The 16,631-nt window shown below is 39.7% G+C and overlaps 1 protein-coding gene across 1 annotated transcript in view; it reads left to right on the top strand.

The window, feature by feature from the left end:
• Nucleotides 1-10,378, top strand: part of ctnna2 (catenin (cadherin-associated protein), alpha 2) — a 91,569-nt gene extending 81,191 nt beyond the window's left edge. The window contains exons 10-11 of the mRNA XM_031754055.2: nt 6,518-6,652; nt 9,201-10,378. Of these exons, the coding sequence (XP_031609915.1) occupies nt 6,518-6,652; nt 9,201-9,488 (423 nt within the window). The 3' untranslated portion in view covers nt 9,489-10,378. The remainder of the gene's footprint in view (nt 1-6,517; nt 6,653-9,200) is intronic.
• The last annotated feature ends 6,253 nt before the right edge of the window (nt 10,379-16,631 follow it).

The raw sequence follows: 16,631 nt of genomic DNA, 5'->3' as shown, positions 1-16,631 counted from the left end.
TGAATATTCAGAGCCTTCTGCTACACTTCCAGGGACATCAGCACTGTGTACTGAAAATAAAGTGGGACTTGAGGACCTTTTCATTTCCAGCATGTATTTATTCTCAAAGTACTCATGTTGGGCACTCGGTCCATTTGCTGCCATGCCATCTAGTAATCAGAGTGAGTTAATAAAAGTTAAAAGCTGAAAAGTTTGCTTTTATCAAGCATCTTAATGGAATTACACAAGAAATAAAATGACCTTTATTGTTGCGGATAAAGACAAGTATTTTGCATTCGCACATTGTAGTCAGTAACCGGTGCTTGTCGAGAGTGCTGTGGCTTGACAGTAAAAGTAAAGCCTTCTCCACTGCATTCAGACAGGTCCCATAAGTAGCAAACCTTGTCACCATGACTCCACGTCAGCCCTATTGATGAGCACATGTGAGGCAGAAGGCAATTCAGTATGGAAGTGGGGGACTTTCATAGTCGTTTGAGCACAGCACATGACATAGAAAAAACCCTAGAGGCACTTCACCCCATTTCACTCCAGCAATGTCTTTTTTTCTACTCTATTTCTCCCGCTTCATTTTCTCATGGTGCTTGATTTGTTAACCCCTACATGCATACTAAATATCTAATTCATCATTTCATTCAGTTTAAGCATCCAACACCCCAGTATTTCTCAAACCGTGTCTCTAATCCAAAAGTGCATTTTTTTTCTTTCTTGGAGCATCTTTTTGCTTGTGTTATGTGTTTTTAGCGGTACTCTGAATGCACATGTTGGCAAACAAAAACTGTGTATTTTCCAATTTAGCACAGTTGTATTGTTGTCCCACTGTTGCACAACAATAAAGATTATGTGAACGCAGCCAGACACTGAGGCTTGATCGCGGTTTAACATAATTCAACTCAGTTCAGTTCAGTTTTATTTATATAGCGCCAAATCACAGCAACAGTTGCCTCAAGGCTCTTTGTATTATGAGGTAAAGACTCTACAATAACACAGAGAAAACCCCAACAATTAAATAAACAATTAAATGGCTTCAAAGGAGCAAGCACTTGGTGACAATGGGGAGGAAAAACTCCCTTTTAACAGGAAGAAACCTCCGGCAGAACCAGGATTAGGGAGGGGCGGCCATCTGCTGCAACAGGCTGGGGATGAGGGGATGGAGAACAGACAGGCTGTGTAAGACAGCCAGAGATTAATAATAACTAACGATTAAACGCAGAGTGGTATATAAACACAGTGAGGGAATATGAAACATTCAAGCCCCCGGCAGCTTATTGCAGCGTAACTAAGAGAGGATTCAGGGTCACCTGATCCAACCATCACTATAACCTTTATCAAAAAGGAAATTTTTAAATGTAATCTTAAAAGTAGAGAGTGTGTCTGTTTCCCCAATCCAAATAGTATAGCTCTAATCAGACCTATCAGGAATACCCATTTAAAGACAGGAAGTGAGCTTAGAAGACATAATAAATAAATTAACTGAAAGTATTTTTAAGAAAACATGAACCTGATGCACCTGATGAAAATATGAAACATTTATTTATAACAACAACAAACATAGACGCAACAATAACGCCACAAAGATGCTAATTACTCCTGAATAATAAATGCAGTTGATGAATGAATGACTGAAAAGCATTAAACATGAATGTGCCGCGAATTAATAAATATGAAAAAACAGTAGCCGTCACCTCAAACAGCAGCTGATAAATGGAGTGGCGAGTTTGGAAATGCATTCGAGGTTCTGAAAAGCGAGTAAAATTGGGGGAAAATCGTGGGTGAGTCGTCATCTTGATGGAGCTCGAGGACAGCATCGGAGACCCTTCCAGCTGTTGTTCCCCACACCCAGAAGATCAAAGTTACGATGTCTTATATGTACAGTTCTGGAGGCAAATTTAAAGATGCATCTGACTGATCCCAAATGTTTTTATCATTTGACAGAGGTGCGAGTGTTGACTGTCTTCTGTGGACATAAATGGAGGCTTTGCACAACATAGCAGCTTTTCAGATGACTTTGAATGTCCCTGCAAAAGAAGTGAAACTGGGGTTTAAAGATCTCAGCGAGCAGATCTTTGGACTCCTCACGCCGTTAGGATTCTTATGACACCAGCCACCATCAAGTTTATCTTTAGGAGTTCGTATAGCGCCGAGCACAGCATTATGAAAAACAGTGACATGTAGCAGTATGAATAACTTGGCTTGAGGCAGGCACACTTTGATTGCTGAGTCATTCTGTCAACACAGGTACTTGGTATCTGTGTTGACAGTTGTCGTAGGTGTCTTTACATTTCTGTGTAGTATGTCAAGGTGAGTATTGTTACAGAAAATATGACTACACCTGAGATGGTAAGAACTTCAGGTTGGAGCTATTCTTAGAAAGGCATTATACAGAGTGACCCTGTAAGTGTGATACAGTGCCCATATTCAGTGTAATATTAGACAAAGTAGTTGTCTTTGATAGAATGATTGTGGCTTCACAGAAGCTATTTACCAGGAGGATCATAGTTTTCTTGCCCTTGGTAGTATTATAAGATTTTCCTGCTAAGACGTCTTTAAAATATTTAATACTGCCTCCCTTATCTTTTATTATATTTCACATTACTTTTGCTGCTTATCATTGCTTTGAAAAAGTACTTTTCATTTGCGTTTCACTTTTGTAAATATGCAGTTTGAGCACTGAGTTGTGTTGCACAATAATTTATTAAAGGTCATTACAAATGGTTCAAAACATACTCAATTTTAAAGCTACATACACAGACTTTCAGATGTTGCTTTAGTTGTCAGAGCAAAAGCTTCTGTCACAGTGAGTGCAAACCAGTACCAGCAAAGCTCCTGTCATTTCGACAGACAGCAGCAAAAGCTAAACTTATGTCTAATTAAAAGATCTCACAATATAAACAAAAATATACAGTTTGATAGGCACTGGCTGGAGCAGTCAGAAGTAGCTGTATTTAACAGTGATTGCTACGGCTCAAGAGGTAGCACAGGTCATCTACTAATTGGAAGGTTGGTGGTTCGATCCTGGCTGCTCCAGTCTGGATGCCAAAGTGTCCTTGGGCAAAATAGTGAACCCCAAGTTGCTCTTTGCATTCATCGGCCTGTGTGCGACTGTGAATGTTAGAAAGAAAACACGTGGACACAGAAAAAATGCTTTGGTGAATGAGAGATTCACTTTGAGAGTGCTCACGTAGAGTAGAAAAGCACTTTATCAAAACCAGTCCACCTACCATCCCTGTCGCCAAGTGAAAGGTTGTGTGGAAGACTTGTCAGATCTTCCGAGTGCTTTGTTTGCTCATTTGTTAAAATCCTTTTTTTAACCTAAAATATTTTTGTGATCACATTGCAAGTGTGTGAAGTGAAGAGGACGTCACTGACATTATAAGTTTTTGGTGGGGTCCGTAGTTCTTATAGGTAAGACAAAACCCAGGCAGAAGATTCAGTTAATAATAATTTTAATTCTGGGCAGAAATTGCACATTTTAGATGTAAATCAATAGTCACATGTTTAAAAAAATCATGAATGGTACTCAAGGTCACTTGAATTATTTATTTTGTCGATGGTGGGAAATTGTAATTTTTCTTTTAAGACTTTTCCTGTGCAACATGCCAGATAATGGAATAAATCATAAGAAGAAGATGCGGTGCATTAGGAATGCACTAAAATATAATAAGTGATTTCAGTATGTATGACAGCACAGCAGTGCTCGGCCTTTGGTGGAGATGCAAAGACTGAATGAGCAAATAGAAAGATTACCAGCTATCTTGACTTAACTGACAAGTGACAGCTTACCATCAGAGAGACTGTAGCTGTCCAGTCAGCTAGAAGACATATTGTGTAACTGAGTGTAACATGCTCCATTTGAATCTGTCATCGTACCATCTTCAAGTCAGCCTTTTCTCACTCAGATTTCATCCTTGCCTTCGTCTACTGTTATCCATTTAACGCACAACAAAACGCTACGATAAAGGCAAAACAGCAACAGAGCTCAGGCTGCGAGCGAAACAGTTTTTATTTACTAATTACTACTTCTTACAAAGTGAATCATTTAGGAGAAAAAGTCCAAGCCTGCTTATAAATGCAGCATCAGCGTGAGGTGTGACTTGTGTTTTGACAGACTGCCACACTCTGATGGTGTTGCCCTCATCTTAGCAAGAGAGTTCACATCATCTTGCTAAATTATCCATTTGGAGCATGTTTTATTCATTTAGGGCCAAATTATGCAAAAACAAAAAAGAACTCTCTTGCTTGTTCCTCTGGACACTAATATAAAATGTTCATATAATAGTGAAAGAAGAGAGAAGGTCAGAGAGAGTTTGGCGAAGGCCGAAAAAGTCCAGTTGTCACTGCACGTTGTTTCCTGACTAGACAGTAATGAATCCTATTTCGCTATAAAGAGAGAGGGCTTCAATGAGCCAGGCAAAGTAATGGGCCATACAATTTATTTACATCAACAGGGAATCTGTGGAAGAACTGGGCTATTAGTCAACTGTACAATAGGGAACAATTGTGTCATGTCTGCATCAAAGTTGCCTCGGGCAATAGTGTGAAGTGCCAGCAGTGCGAAGTGCAGTTAGCAGTTATTCTAGCCAGGACTGGCGGTGCAGTGATAATGCCCAAAGAGACGCTTCACCCTCGCTGGCTGCTTTATGAGCTAGCAGCTCGGCCTCAGTCTGCACTCAGTGAGAGGAAGATGGTGCTTTATTGTGCTGTTGAAAGTCCTGCTCTAGCCGTAACTATGCCTTGAATTGCTTTTTGCAATTATTTTTGCAGGTTGGAAAGAAGAAAAAAACTCCAAACATTTCACCAAAGACAAAAGACAGCCTTTTGCTATCCATTTGTGAGCATCAGTGAAGGGCACTTTGGGCCGGTCGATGCAATTTTTCTTGGCACAGGAGGCCTTGTCTCAGGTAGAAGAAGATGAAACAGGAAGCCAGGAAAGTTGTAAGTCCTGGAGGGGGTATATTCATGTCACAGCTCGATGTTTAACTTGCCATCCCCATATACCCGAGCCCAGAAGACAAGGAAATGAGCTGTGCATTTCCCCACACAGTGGTGCTGAATGTCCTAGTTAGGACCGTTTAATATTAATGGCTGGAAGAAAGGTGCTGCTACAAAATGATGCTCACAGTGTTTAAGCAGCTGATGCAGTGTTCTTAACCCACTGGGAGCTTAGTGGGCCATAGCTGACTCCTGGAAGGCTTCCAGATGGAATAATAGGGGCAAACTGTGTGATAGTAGGATACCTGAGGAGGCTGTCCCCTTATTCCCTGTTGGTCCATTTGCTGCTCTGTATGATTGGTCTTTCTCCTGTTGAAGTAGCACAAAGGCCAGCAGGACCAGGTCAGAACTTCTGATTCAAAATAATAATATAAAAAGTGGGCCATAGGGGAAGAAAGGCTGCTGTGGAAGTAAGTCGTTCTGGGTTTGAAATATTGTGTCCGTTCATTGTGGATTGATCGGCTTTCTTCTTCTGCAACATGCTGTGACAAACTCGTTTCATGTGAAATGAATGTGTTTGACACCCTGCAGTGCAACTCAACTCGCCTTTGAAACTCATGCCTGCAACAACTAACAATGGAGAAAAAAAATGTTGAGCAACAGCCTTCGTGCTCTGCGCAAAGACGTGTAATTAGCAACCAAAAACGCCGGAACCCCGCTGTTTCTATTTTTTTGCTTGTTTTTTTTAGGATTGTTTTTCTTGGTATTATAGTTTAAAACCGGCTCAACTTCAGACACCATCACTATTATAACAATCCAATTTGATGGAGAACTTGGATCTGAATTATTTTTGGGGGAAAACTTAACGCCTTTAAATCCAGATGGTAGTTCTGCGATAGGCTTAGACTTAGATTTTGGCAATAATGTCTGAAACAAGTCCTAAGACCATTTTCCATGGCTTTGACTGGATCAAAATGTAAAAACATTTTCAGCCATGTATACAAATTACACTTCATACAGTGGGAGAAATAGTTATTTGATCCCCTGCTGAATTTGTAAGTTTGCTCATTACAAAGAAATTAACAGGTTTTAGTTTCATTTTAATGAAGACAGAATATCAACCAAAATTCCAGAAAAAAAACCACACAAAATTTATAAATTGATTTTCCTCTCATCGAATAAACCATAAAATTAGACATTTCAGACATTTCATTCATTTCTTTGTAAGTGAGCAAACTTACAGATTCAGCAGGGGATAAAATAATTATTTCCCCCACTGTAGATGCAATAATCACATTTGCATGTCACTACACATCATTGCGATGATGCCGGAAGATGTATGTGATTCTCTGTGTGAGTCTGCTTATATCCATTGCATTGGAAACTATTGCATTAAAACAGTGTACATTTCTGGGCACATCCCTTTATTTGTATTGCAGAATTTCTGAATTATGATGCGCAGCTGTCAGTGTGAGAAGGCTAAAGATGAAAAAGTAAAAACTGTCGGGTTTTGCAGCTGTTAATTTAAAGTCTAATTGCCATGATCATATATTAACTGCATGTGTCTTTGCACCTCTTTTCCATTCAGTGCCCTGATTCAGCGTGCAAGCAGGATCTGCTGGCTTACCTTCAGAGAATTGCCCTGTACTGTCATCAGCTCAACATCTGCAGCAAGGTGAAAGCTGAGGTCCAGAATCTGGGTGGAGAGCTCATCGTGTCTGGGGTAAGTGCTTCACTATCACTGATGTTGTAGATACGCTTTAAGCGTAGATTCACTAGACTTGATCCATTTAAGACCTTTTTATGCTCCATGCTGCGGATGGGCAAATCTTTTTGTTCAAGGTCATAATGAAGCTTGGAAGATGAGATAAAGGGTCGTGTAGATTATGGCTGATGCAATTATTTCAAAACGATTGCCATCTAATAATACCTGAAATATGCACCACAGGCTTTTTTCCAGTTGTAGTGTTCATGCCTCATGAACTCCTAATAGTGCTCCAACCAAAATCAGACAATTATTCCATGTTACTTGGATTTAATATTCATGAGGTTCTTAAACTTCTTATCCATCATGTTTTTCAGTGAATGAAATACAGAAGTCAGGTGGTTAAAAACTACAACAATGCACAATTTTATGAATCTTTCTAAACTAAACAGTATAATTTGTATAACTTATAAAACAAGCTGGTATACGAGTCTCTTCTATCATCATTAGTGCAGCATTTGTGGACTTTAAACACATTTTAAACTATAAAAGTTGAGCCCTGCAGTTCTCTTTACTGACCAATTTTTGTGAATTTTGATTTTATCAGGGGGAAAAAAATAAAAGATCTGTTTCAATTAAGCCAACTAAAAACAAACTTGACTTTTATCTTTGCTTTGGATTTCCCCGCATCCTGGGTTGATACACTTCTTCATTTCTCAGGACTCTAATGTTTGTCTCACATGAGATATGCAAGCCCTGCTGAGATTTTAACCTTTTCATGGTGGCCAGCTGGAGTCCACACTCATTAAATCTAAACTGTTGACTCGTCTCAGTGTGATGTAGGAGGAGGCCCACTGGCCACGACCCTTAAATGTCAGCCAAACAAAACAGACGGAGACAGAGGTGCACCTGACCCCTGCCTCTGCTAATTAAGAACTGCTAAAATAAGATGTCATATAGTGAGAGTGTTTTTATCCTCTCTAATTGCCGGTTGCGGCACAGACCTTCTAGGTGTAGTATCTACAGTGCTGTGCAAAAGTCTTGAGTCACCCTTCATTTCTTCATATTTTGATTCCAAGGAGCCAGACTTTATTGTGAATTTTTTAATTGGTTTTAAGCAATAGTTCTCCAGGCTTTTAAAGTTTTTCTGTGGTCATTCGCTGTTTTTTACCAACTTCTAATCCAGTCCTTGTACCTTATCATTTTTAAAGAAGCATTTTATGTTGAACCACTTAACACTGAAGTATAAGTGCAAGTATTAAAAAGGGCACTTAATTCAAGGGATGAAGCAGTGTTGTGTCTAAACATAACAGATACCTTACAATTTAAAATTCATTCTTTGCTCTCTTTAGTCACTTTCTTATTAGTAACCTTTACAAAAACACATCATTTGTTCCCTTCTCTTTAGTTGAATCCATGAAAAATGCAACAACAATGTCATTCTCAGAAAGCTGTTAGCCAAAAACTTGGCTAATTTCATTATGGTGTGCAGTGTGGCCTTAAAAAATCTGAGGAAACTGGACAAGTGTGGGACAGACTTGTTTAAAAGACCCAGAAATCTGCAACAGATGAACGGTATCTAAAAATCATGTCCTTAAGAAATAGGAAGGAAGAAATGGAAACAGGAGAAAAGTCTGAGACACGCCAAATTATGTAAGAACTAGACTTAAATTTTGTGGTAAAAGGTCATATTGTAGTGATGAATCCATTCATCATCATTTGAATCATTTGAAATTTTTGGTTCAAATTGGAGCCACACTTCAGCCAGCAGTGTTCAGGATCGAAATTGATTGAATTGTGAACACAAAAAGGTACCATCACATTTTGATCCACCATGCAAAACCATCTGGAAAGCTTCTGATTAGCAACAGCTTCATTTTTCAGAATGATCCCAAACACACTGCTAATGCATTAAAATCATACCTGGGTAGAAAAACACACAATGCAACATTATCATAGAAATAGAGAGAGACCTTATTAATCCCACACTGGGGAAATTCAATTCAGTTACAGCAGCACAAAGGTCAGCAAGAAAAAAGTGAATTACAGATATATTATAAAAATAAAATAGAAAAATAAATAGATTAGAAAAAAAATTGTGTACCAAAAAAAAGCCAAAAACATGCCCAGAGCCTGGACGTCAACATTATTGAAGAAGTGTTCGATCATCGTGACAGAGAAGAGAACAAAAGGTAGCCACGGCAAGAAGAGCTTTGAATGTCCTTCAAGAAACCTGGAGAACTATTCCTGAAGATGACTTAAAGCTTGCCTAGGAGAGTTCAGGCAGTGTTTAAAAAAAGTGATCATACCAATATTACATTACAGCTCGACAGAACTGTACAAACTCTGTTTTAACTCTGCTGTAGACACTGTGTTTCACTGCACCCATTTTTCCGAGCAAATTAAAAAGAAATGAGGGTGGCTCAACACTTTTGCACAATACTGTAGCTGATATGTTTCAATGTTGTTTAAGGCAAGAAAATTAGTGTCCTTTTCATTCTAAGACAAACCGACTTTTGATGTAATATTTTTCTCTTTCCCCTCCAACTCGTCGTACGCTCTTCAGCTGGACAGCGCCACCTCCCTGATCCAAGCAGCCAAGAACCTAATGAATGCAGTGGTGCTGACTGTAAAGGCGTCTTATGTAGCTTCCACCAAGTACCAGAAGGTGTACGGAACAGCTGCTGTTAACTCGCCCGTTGTGTCTTGGCGCATGAAGGCCCCCGAGAAGAAGCCTCTGGTAAAAAGGGAGAAGCCCGAGGAATGCCAGACTCGCGTACGACGAGGCTCCCAGAAGAAACACATCTCCCCCGTCCAGGCCCTCAGCGAATTCAAGGCCATGGACTCCTTCTAAGAAGAAAAGGAAAAATGAAAAAAGAAGTCATGCTTAAGAAAAACAACTCAACGTGACGGCGAGAAGTTGATGAAAAAGTTCCCTTTTTACATTGTGTTAACCCAGCTCTGTTTGCCCTGTGTGTGCTTGGTGACACCTCAGGAGGACTACAGTATATATTAAAACTGCCACACTGTGGCTCCTGTTAACACTGTGGTCCTCATGGCTCACAGACAGCCAGCACACAACCCAACAGTATTTATCGATCTTATTGTAGCTTAATATGTGAGAGCCAAAATGTGACAAAGACAGAACGACATTTTGAAAATATGAAAGTTAAAAAACAAAAAAAAGGGGAAAGAAACATATCAGAGGAGGAAGTGAGGCATTTAAAAAAAAAAAAAAATTAATTGTGGCAGTTGATATTCTAGCTGTATCATTAATGTGCTACTGACTGGCTGCTTGTATACACACTTAAACAGTCTCAATGGAAATCTTACATGGTTCAAGGAGTTGCTCTAAACGGAGGTTATCAGTGGTGGTATGATCCTTGATGACTTTGTTTGTTTTTTTCAATTTGAATGTTAACCTGTAGTGCTAGGAATAACTTATGTTTAAAATACCTGGAAGTGTCAGCATCCGAGTAGTTCCCCCATTCCCGATGATTATAATAATAATAATATTAATAATAATCCATATGGTGTTGTTTTTTTTTACCAAAGCACACTTATGGTCTATTGTATTGCCTTTTTAAACCCCTTTTCTTGAATGGTAACGTCACTAACTATGATGACCTTGTTTGGAAGTCGTGTAGCGTATAATATAGACAGAGAGGTTTGACTAGTTGTGGTTTGCTCAGAGAATAGAATCCCTGCATACGATACCTTTATATCCACCCTTCTCTAATAAATCCCTCAACTTGACACCTCAAGTTTCCTGTGTCTTTATTACTTTCATATAAGCAGCAGCTACAATATCAATCAGAGTGTTACAGCCCGTCATTAGTCAGAAGGATCTGACAACCGTTCGAGATTCACGTGCAAGATGAAGGAGGAGAAAATATCCATTAGTGCCGCAAGCTTACAAGAATAGGTGTATTGATTCGGGGTCACAGGTCAACTCTGCGCTGTGACTGGAGATAATTGGTCTTGGCTCAGCACGGTTAGTGCTGTCGTTGTGATATTTCCACACGTTCTCCACACAAGCAGTCCTAACGTATGTGATCGCTTCAGCCTTGAAGATCTCAGCACATCTGAAATGGATCCCCATGATTTTTACTGACATTCATGTTTAGCAGGTGTCATGTACCCTTTGTAACAGCGCAGCGTCTGCCACTAAAGTTGTATATTTGTCCTCAGACATCATCATCATATCCTACTTCCTTGGAGAGTGGGGGGAATGGGGGGGGGGGTGCTCTGACCTTTCTGCTAATGCCTCCACAAGACTGACGCTTAACCGAAATGTCTTGACCACGATTGTATGGATTGATATTGAGCGTAGCGCCGATATTTGAGTCCCGTGTTCAGGCTTTGATGGTTCCTAAACGTTTCCCAGAGCACCATTATCGACCCAAAAACAAACACTTAAATAAATGAACAAACTCCGTCCTCACTTGTGGTGAAGCCAAAACATGGCGACCATAAACACCAGCTCACCATCACCACGTAAGCGAGCGATGTTCCCACTTCACTCAAAGCTTAGCGGTATTGTATTCTCTAAAATACACTTTGTCTATTAAATTGACATCCATGTGACGGGTGTGATGTGCTGCCAAAGCTGTATCAATTCCTCATTGTCCCAAAGTTAACTGCTGACTCCATGTCAGGTGTATAAGTCGGTATTGATTACTGAAGTCCTTATCAATCTCTCTTAAATCTGCTGAGCTGTCAGAGAAGGAAGGAAAGGATTGGTTATGAAAGAGGCGCAGCTGTTGGGGAGGCAAGACGAGAAGCCCCACAGTTCTCTGAATGAGGAAGTCGAGCTCTCTTAAAGAAAGAGATCAAAGATCAGCGTGAATACGATCACTATAAACTTTATACAGCAGCGAGACCTGATTACAACCTCCTGTTTTGTTTAATTCCAATAAATTCACTCAGTTTTAGAGACAGCACAATACATTCATTATTTATATATATATATTTAAAAAAGTCCCCAGAGGCATTTGCACACTGTGGCATTACAACACCGGAGAGCAAATCAACCAACTGCTTAACACGACCTCGATCTCTTACGAATCAAATCAAAAGCATCGACATGCATAATTGTCCCAATAATGGCTCATGCGACATTAGTTTGAATAATTCTGCAGTTGGGTCCCTGATAATGAATAGGGTTCTTTATGTATCCACATTGTGCTGCTAATGACCATTAAACACAACATGCATCAGGCATCCGTGCATCACCAGGCCACCCTCTGTTTAGGAAACAGGGCCACGGGGGAGAAGTAGTAACACAATCCAGTTAATGGAGGGATTAATTCCTGGCTGTTGTGCTGTCTTAACTAAAATAATCCCTGTGTGTATCCATCCCTCCTATCCAAATAAAGCGGGCCGCGATGGCTGACAGCCTGTTCTCTTCGAAAATTAAAAATAATTAAAAAGAAATAACGACGGTGGCGGAAATGCCAGTGCAGTGTAGGGTTTTAGCACTTTGATTTGAGATGGGATTCGCTGTATTAAAAGGATTAAAACAGAGTTCTAATCTAGTTAAGCAAACCTCCCTCAAACCAACTATAAAAATAGACGGAGAGGAAAATGACTGTCAAAGTCCCAGAGGGAGAATGGTGATGAACAGCACACAACCAGCTGCCGCAATATGCTTTTTTGGCTTCTGGTCTATGGTGTCACAATCCTTCTGACACCAAGCACTTTGCCATCTGCACACGCGCGGACATCAGTGCTGTAAAGGGACCTCTTTATGGCCGTTGTTGTAACGTCAAGATTAAATCTGGGAAACCATCTTAGTATGACTTGATGACACTGTTGAGTCTCTCTCTCTCTCTTTTCGTCCATTCACTAAGACAAGAAAGGTTATCAGCGAAATGCGTTTTCTGAAACGTCCTTAGCTCCACATTAGGTAGGCAGGAGGTGGTTGTTTTCTTCTTCTGGACAAAAACATCACGAATGCAGCGCACAAATATTTACCACCGGATGAATAATTCCAGTCTGAACCCACCGACACATTACTGCTGCAAATTAATTGCGGGCGGTTTTTGGGGAGATATGAAATGAAACCTCAGGCTTTGTCTTCTTTATTTATTTATACCTTTAGCTCTTTGGATGTACTTCCACAAAAGGGTCAAACCTATTTCTAATTCTAATTTTCTCAAGAAAGCCACGAGGTATAGAGAGTCTAGACAATTCATAATTTCTTCAGAATGCTGGGCTATGCTTTTAAAAGAGTCTGAGTAACACAAACACTTAAAGTCCTGTGCCACTGTTTCATACCTCTTTCAGGTTTAGCTCAGCTCCTCAAACCTGCCTGGAGGTCGAGCAGGTGTGGCTTCCCAGAAGTTGAATACTGTTGCATATTGATATTTCAGTTTTAATCACATTTGAAATTTACCCAAAAAAACACAATAAAACTGATACCACCAGACTGTATTGCTATTTAGTCCCAAAATAACGCTGAGATGATGTGGAAATATTCACCAACTGCACTCTGCACCATTTTTTAAAAATCATAAATATTAAAGAAAATCATTATCTCCATAAATATTCAATATTCTTCCTCTAAAGTTCCCTTAAATAGCTCTTTGTTTAAGGCGATTGCCAGCTGAGGAAGTGCAGGTTTAGGTACTGATACTGGACTCGTCTACAAAAGAATGCACATTTTGAAAATTCCTGTAGATTTTTATGGCCTGGTTAAGATAAGACTACTAAAAAATGGGTTAAGATTGATTTATTTATTTAAAACAAATTTTTCTTTAACTGTTGCATTGTGACAGGATACAAGCTGCAGTCTCCTGCATCAAACTGCATATGCTACACCCCTCCTACTGCTTGCTGTGCTACATAAAGGGCACACTATTTCCAGCATTTGCTGTGAGTATTTGCGCTGGACATAAATCATGCAAAGAACAAACATCCAAATATGAGTGTAATACACAGGTTTTCTGGACTGGATATATAGTTAAAGGATTATTCCTTCGGAAATAAATCTTAAGGTCATTCATCTTACCAACAGTGCGGTGCACTGTTGTGTGACCCACCTTATAAGGACTGCCACACATTCTCATTTTCCTGCTGTACGTCTCAACTGGCTCAGTAATGCAGGAGATTTCAGTCTTGGAAGTTACTGTGGCTCTGAGCTTTTATGTGTAAGAAAGGGATGAAAACATTTCCCCGGTTGTGCAACACAACTAAGAAGTAGTTTTAACGAGTTGAATAGAAAAAAGAAAAACTTTTTTTTGCTTTATGTGTTGCTTTGCGTTGTCTTTTCTGGAGGCACCGGCATTCATGATGTCAGAAGGTATGTTGAACAGATGCTGTCAAACCACCTCTGGCTGTCTGGTACATTTTCTGTGCACTCTAAATGCTGTCAGAGGCCACTGCTCTGCTCCGACAGAATCTCCTCAATTACCTTCTCACCTGGATGGCAGTGATGGACAGTTGGGGGGAGGGGGCAGGACCTGGAGCGTTGTCTCCAGGTGTGTCTTCCTCTCGCTCACACACACACTCACACACATGTGCATTTGCTGCTTGGAGAGACAGTACTCAATTTTTATCCAATAATCAAACACATTTAGAATTTATAAAATGCATTTAGTAATTCTGTTTTTTCATCCACATTTTAATCACTTGAAAGCCCACTTCCTCTAGTTTTCACTGATTTGTTATGTTCTTCATTTAGGCTGTTTATCATTGATGGCTCACAGCCAATGAGCTCATTTTTAGCCTAATTGCATCTCTCTGTTATTTCAAATAGCAAACAGCCGTAAGCTAATACTAAAGGTAGGACCAGTGGTCCATCTTTTCATCTTTGTGCTTTATCCACATACTGTGATGCATACAATCATAGTTATGCCAACTATGAAGGTCAGTTTTGGCAATTCAAAGGAGTTTGATTATGGATTTACAGATTTCTCTATCTAGATTTCTTTAATTAAAACAAAAAGCCCTTTAGTTGCTTCTCTGTAGTTTGAAAAGCCATCAGATCAGCATCAGTTACTGTTGGTTTACGTGCTTGTAATGGAACTGCATGTAGAAAGTTTTCACTTTAGAAGATTTTCTACACTACATGGCGTCACCAAAACAACCTTTGGCTATATCCTGCATTTTGAAGCAGCGAGCAGCAGTTTCTCACAAAATCTCTCATTATAAGAACAGCTTGACATCTTGGGAAAACAACCTTTTTTTGCTTTGTTGCCAAAAAGTTCTAAGCGATCAATATCACTGTGGCCACTCTGTCCATTAGATATAAAGTTACTGCAGCAAAGAAAAAAAGAATAACATGACATTAAATAGTGAGATGTAAATATGCTGAGAGCTGGATTTAATTTTTAGTCACTTAATCACTTTTTAAGTAGCGTTTTTGCTTTCATGTTTTTTCACGGTTTTCATGCAGTTCATTGCTGATACTGTACATTTAATGTCTACTACTATAGTGCTTTAGTCACTCATCTGCCTTCACAGGAATATAAACGTGAGTGTCATCTCATTTGTAATCCTTACGGCTTTAATGATATCAGCTCACTCTTTGCTGGTATAACAGCTTCAACTCCACAAGGTTTAGGAGTGTGTTTATGGGAACCATTGGAACCATTCTTCAGAGGTGCATTTGTGAGGTCAGACAATGATGTTGGTTGAGAACCTGGCTCACAGTCTTCGCTCTAATTCATGCCAAAGGTGGTCTATCAGGTTGAGGTCAGGACTCTGTGCAGACCAGTCAAGTTCTTCCACACCACACTTGCTCATCCACGTCTTTATGGTCATGTCTGGTCATATTAGAAAAGAAAGGGTCATCCCCAAACTCTTCCCACAAAGTTGGAAGCATGAAATTGTCCAAAATGTCTTTGTGTGTTGAAACTTTAAGAGTTTAAGATATGTTTGTAGAAGCAGTCTGCATGCCTAGGTGTTTAGTTTTATACACCTGTGGGTAAAACTAAACACCTGTGACCATGGAAGTGATTAGAATACCTGAGTGGGTGAATGAACACTTTTGGCAGTATAGTGTATATCCTTTATACATCCTTACTTCTATATACTCTCTTTGTGCAGATCACAGCATTATTTTCTGCATGGAACAAACCTAACTGAGAACACCGCATACATTTCCCTCTTCACGGGCGCTAACACGTGAGGCGCTTTAAAGCTGAGCTGCCCCATGGCCCATCACACAATAATCAGGACAAACTTTGCCTTCTCCCTCATAACAACTTTTAATCTATCTGGAACATTGTTGAAAATAATGTTAACAGCTTAGAGAGGGGATTATTGGAGCCCACTGGAGGTCTGCACTCCACTGTTTTCTTCTTTTACAGTGCATTTCACCAGATGGTACCTTAATGAGCCGGAGCTGTCACTGTTTAAATTACGGAGAGCGAGGGATAGAGTGGCAAGCAGTAAAACGACCTTTGCGTATTTGAACAAGGTCACAGTAAAGTGGTCAGCAGACGCTCAAAATAGCTGTAGAAACAGTGTGATTAATGTCTTTTGGAAATTAAATGAGGAAAGAGAGTGACCTCTTCTTGACCAATCAAATGGAAAGCTATCACACACGAATGATGTGGACCGCCTTTTTTTCCCTCTTTCTATCACCCACTATTATCATCCCCTCAACTATTAAATATATACTATTAGCATTAGCTTTAAAAGAGAGCAGACATGAGAGGAGCTCTTCGGCTGGAGTCCATATTTACCCATCAGAGGGGATGTGCTTTCTCATAGAGGCTGAAAAGTGTTTGACTGATAAAACTTTAAACACTTCTCTGCTTGGTCAGCAGCTTTTTATGGGTTATTCGGCTCAAACAGTAAAACACAGATAACTACTGATATAAATCAAACTATGGTATAAAACCATTTGTTTTAATGTTTCATCAAATTATGGTCTTTTATGCCTAGGCTAGGATTCATATGCTGAAACTATTAGTGCCACATGGGGCTGGAGTGGATGGATGCCCCTCAAAAAATAATTCAACAATACAGTGAAAAATAGGTACATAAG

The sequence above is a fragment of the Oreochromis aureus genome, linkage group 6, assembly GCF_013358895.1.
Source record: "Oreochromis aureus strain Israel breed Guangdong linkage group 6, ZZ_aureus, whole genome shotgun sequence".
In the NCBI taxonomy this organism is placed as follows: Eukaryota; Metazoa; Chordata; class Actinopteri; order Cichliformes; family Cichlidae; genus Oreochromis; species Oreochromis aureus.
Note: the sequence above shows the minus strand (reverse complement) of the source record. Positions and strands in the feature narration are given on the sequence as shown.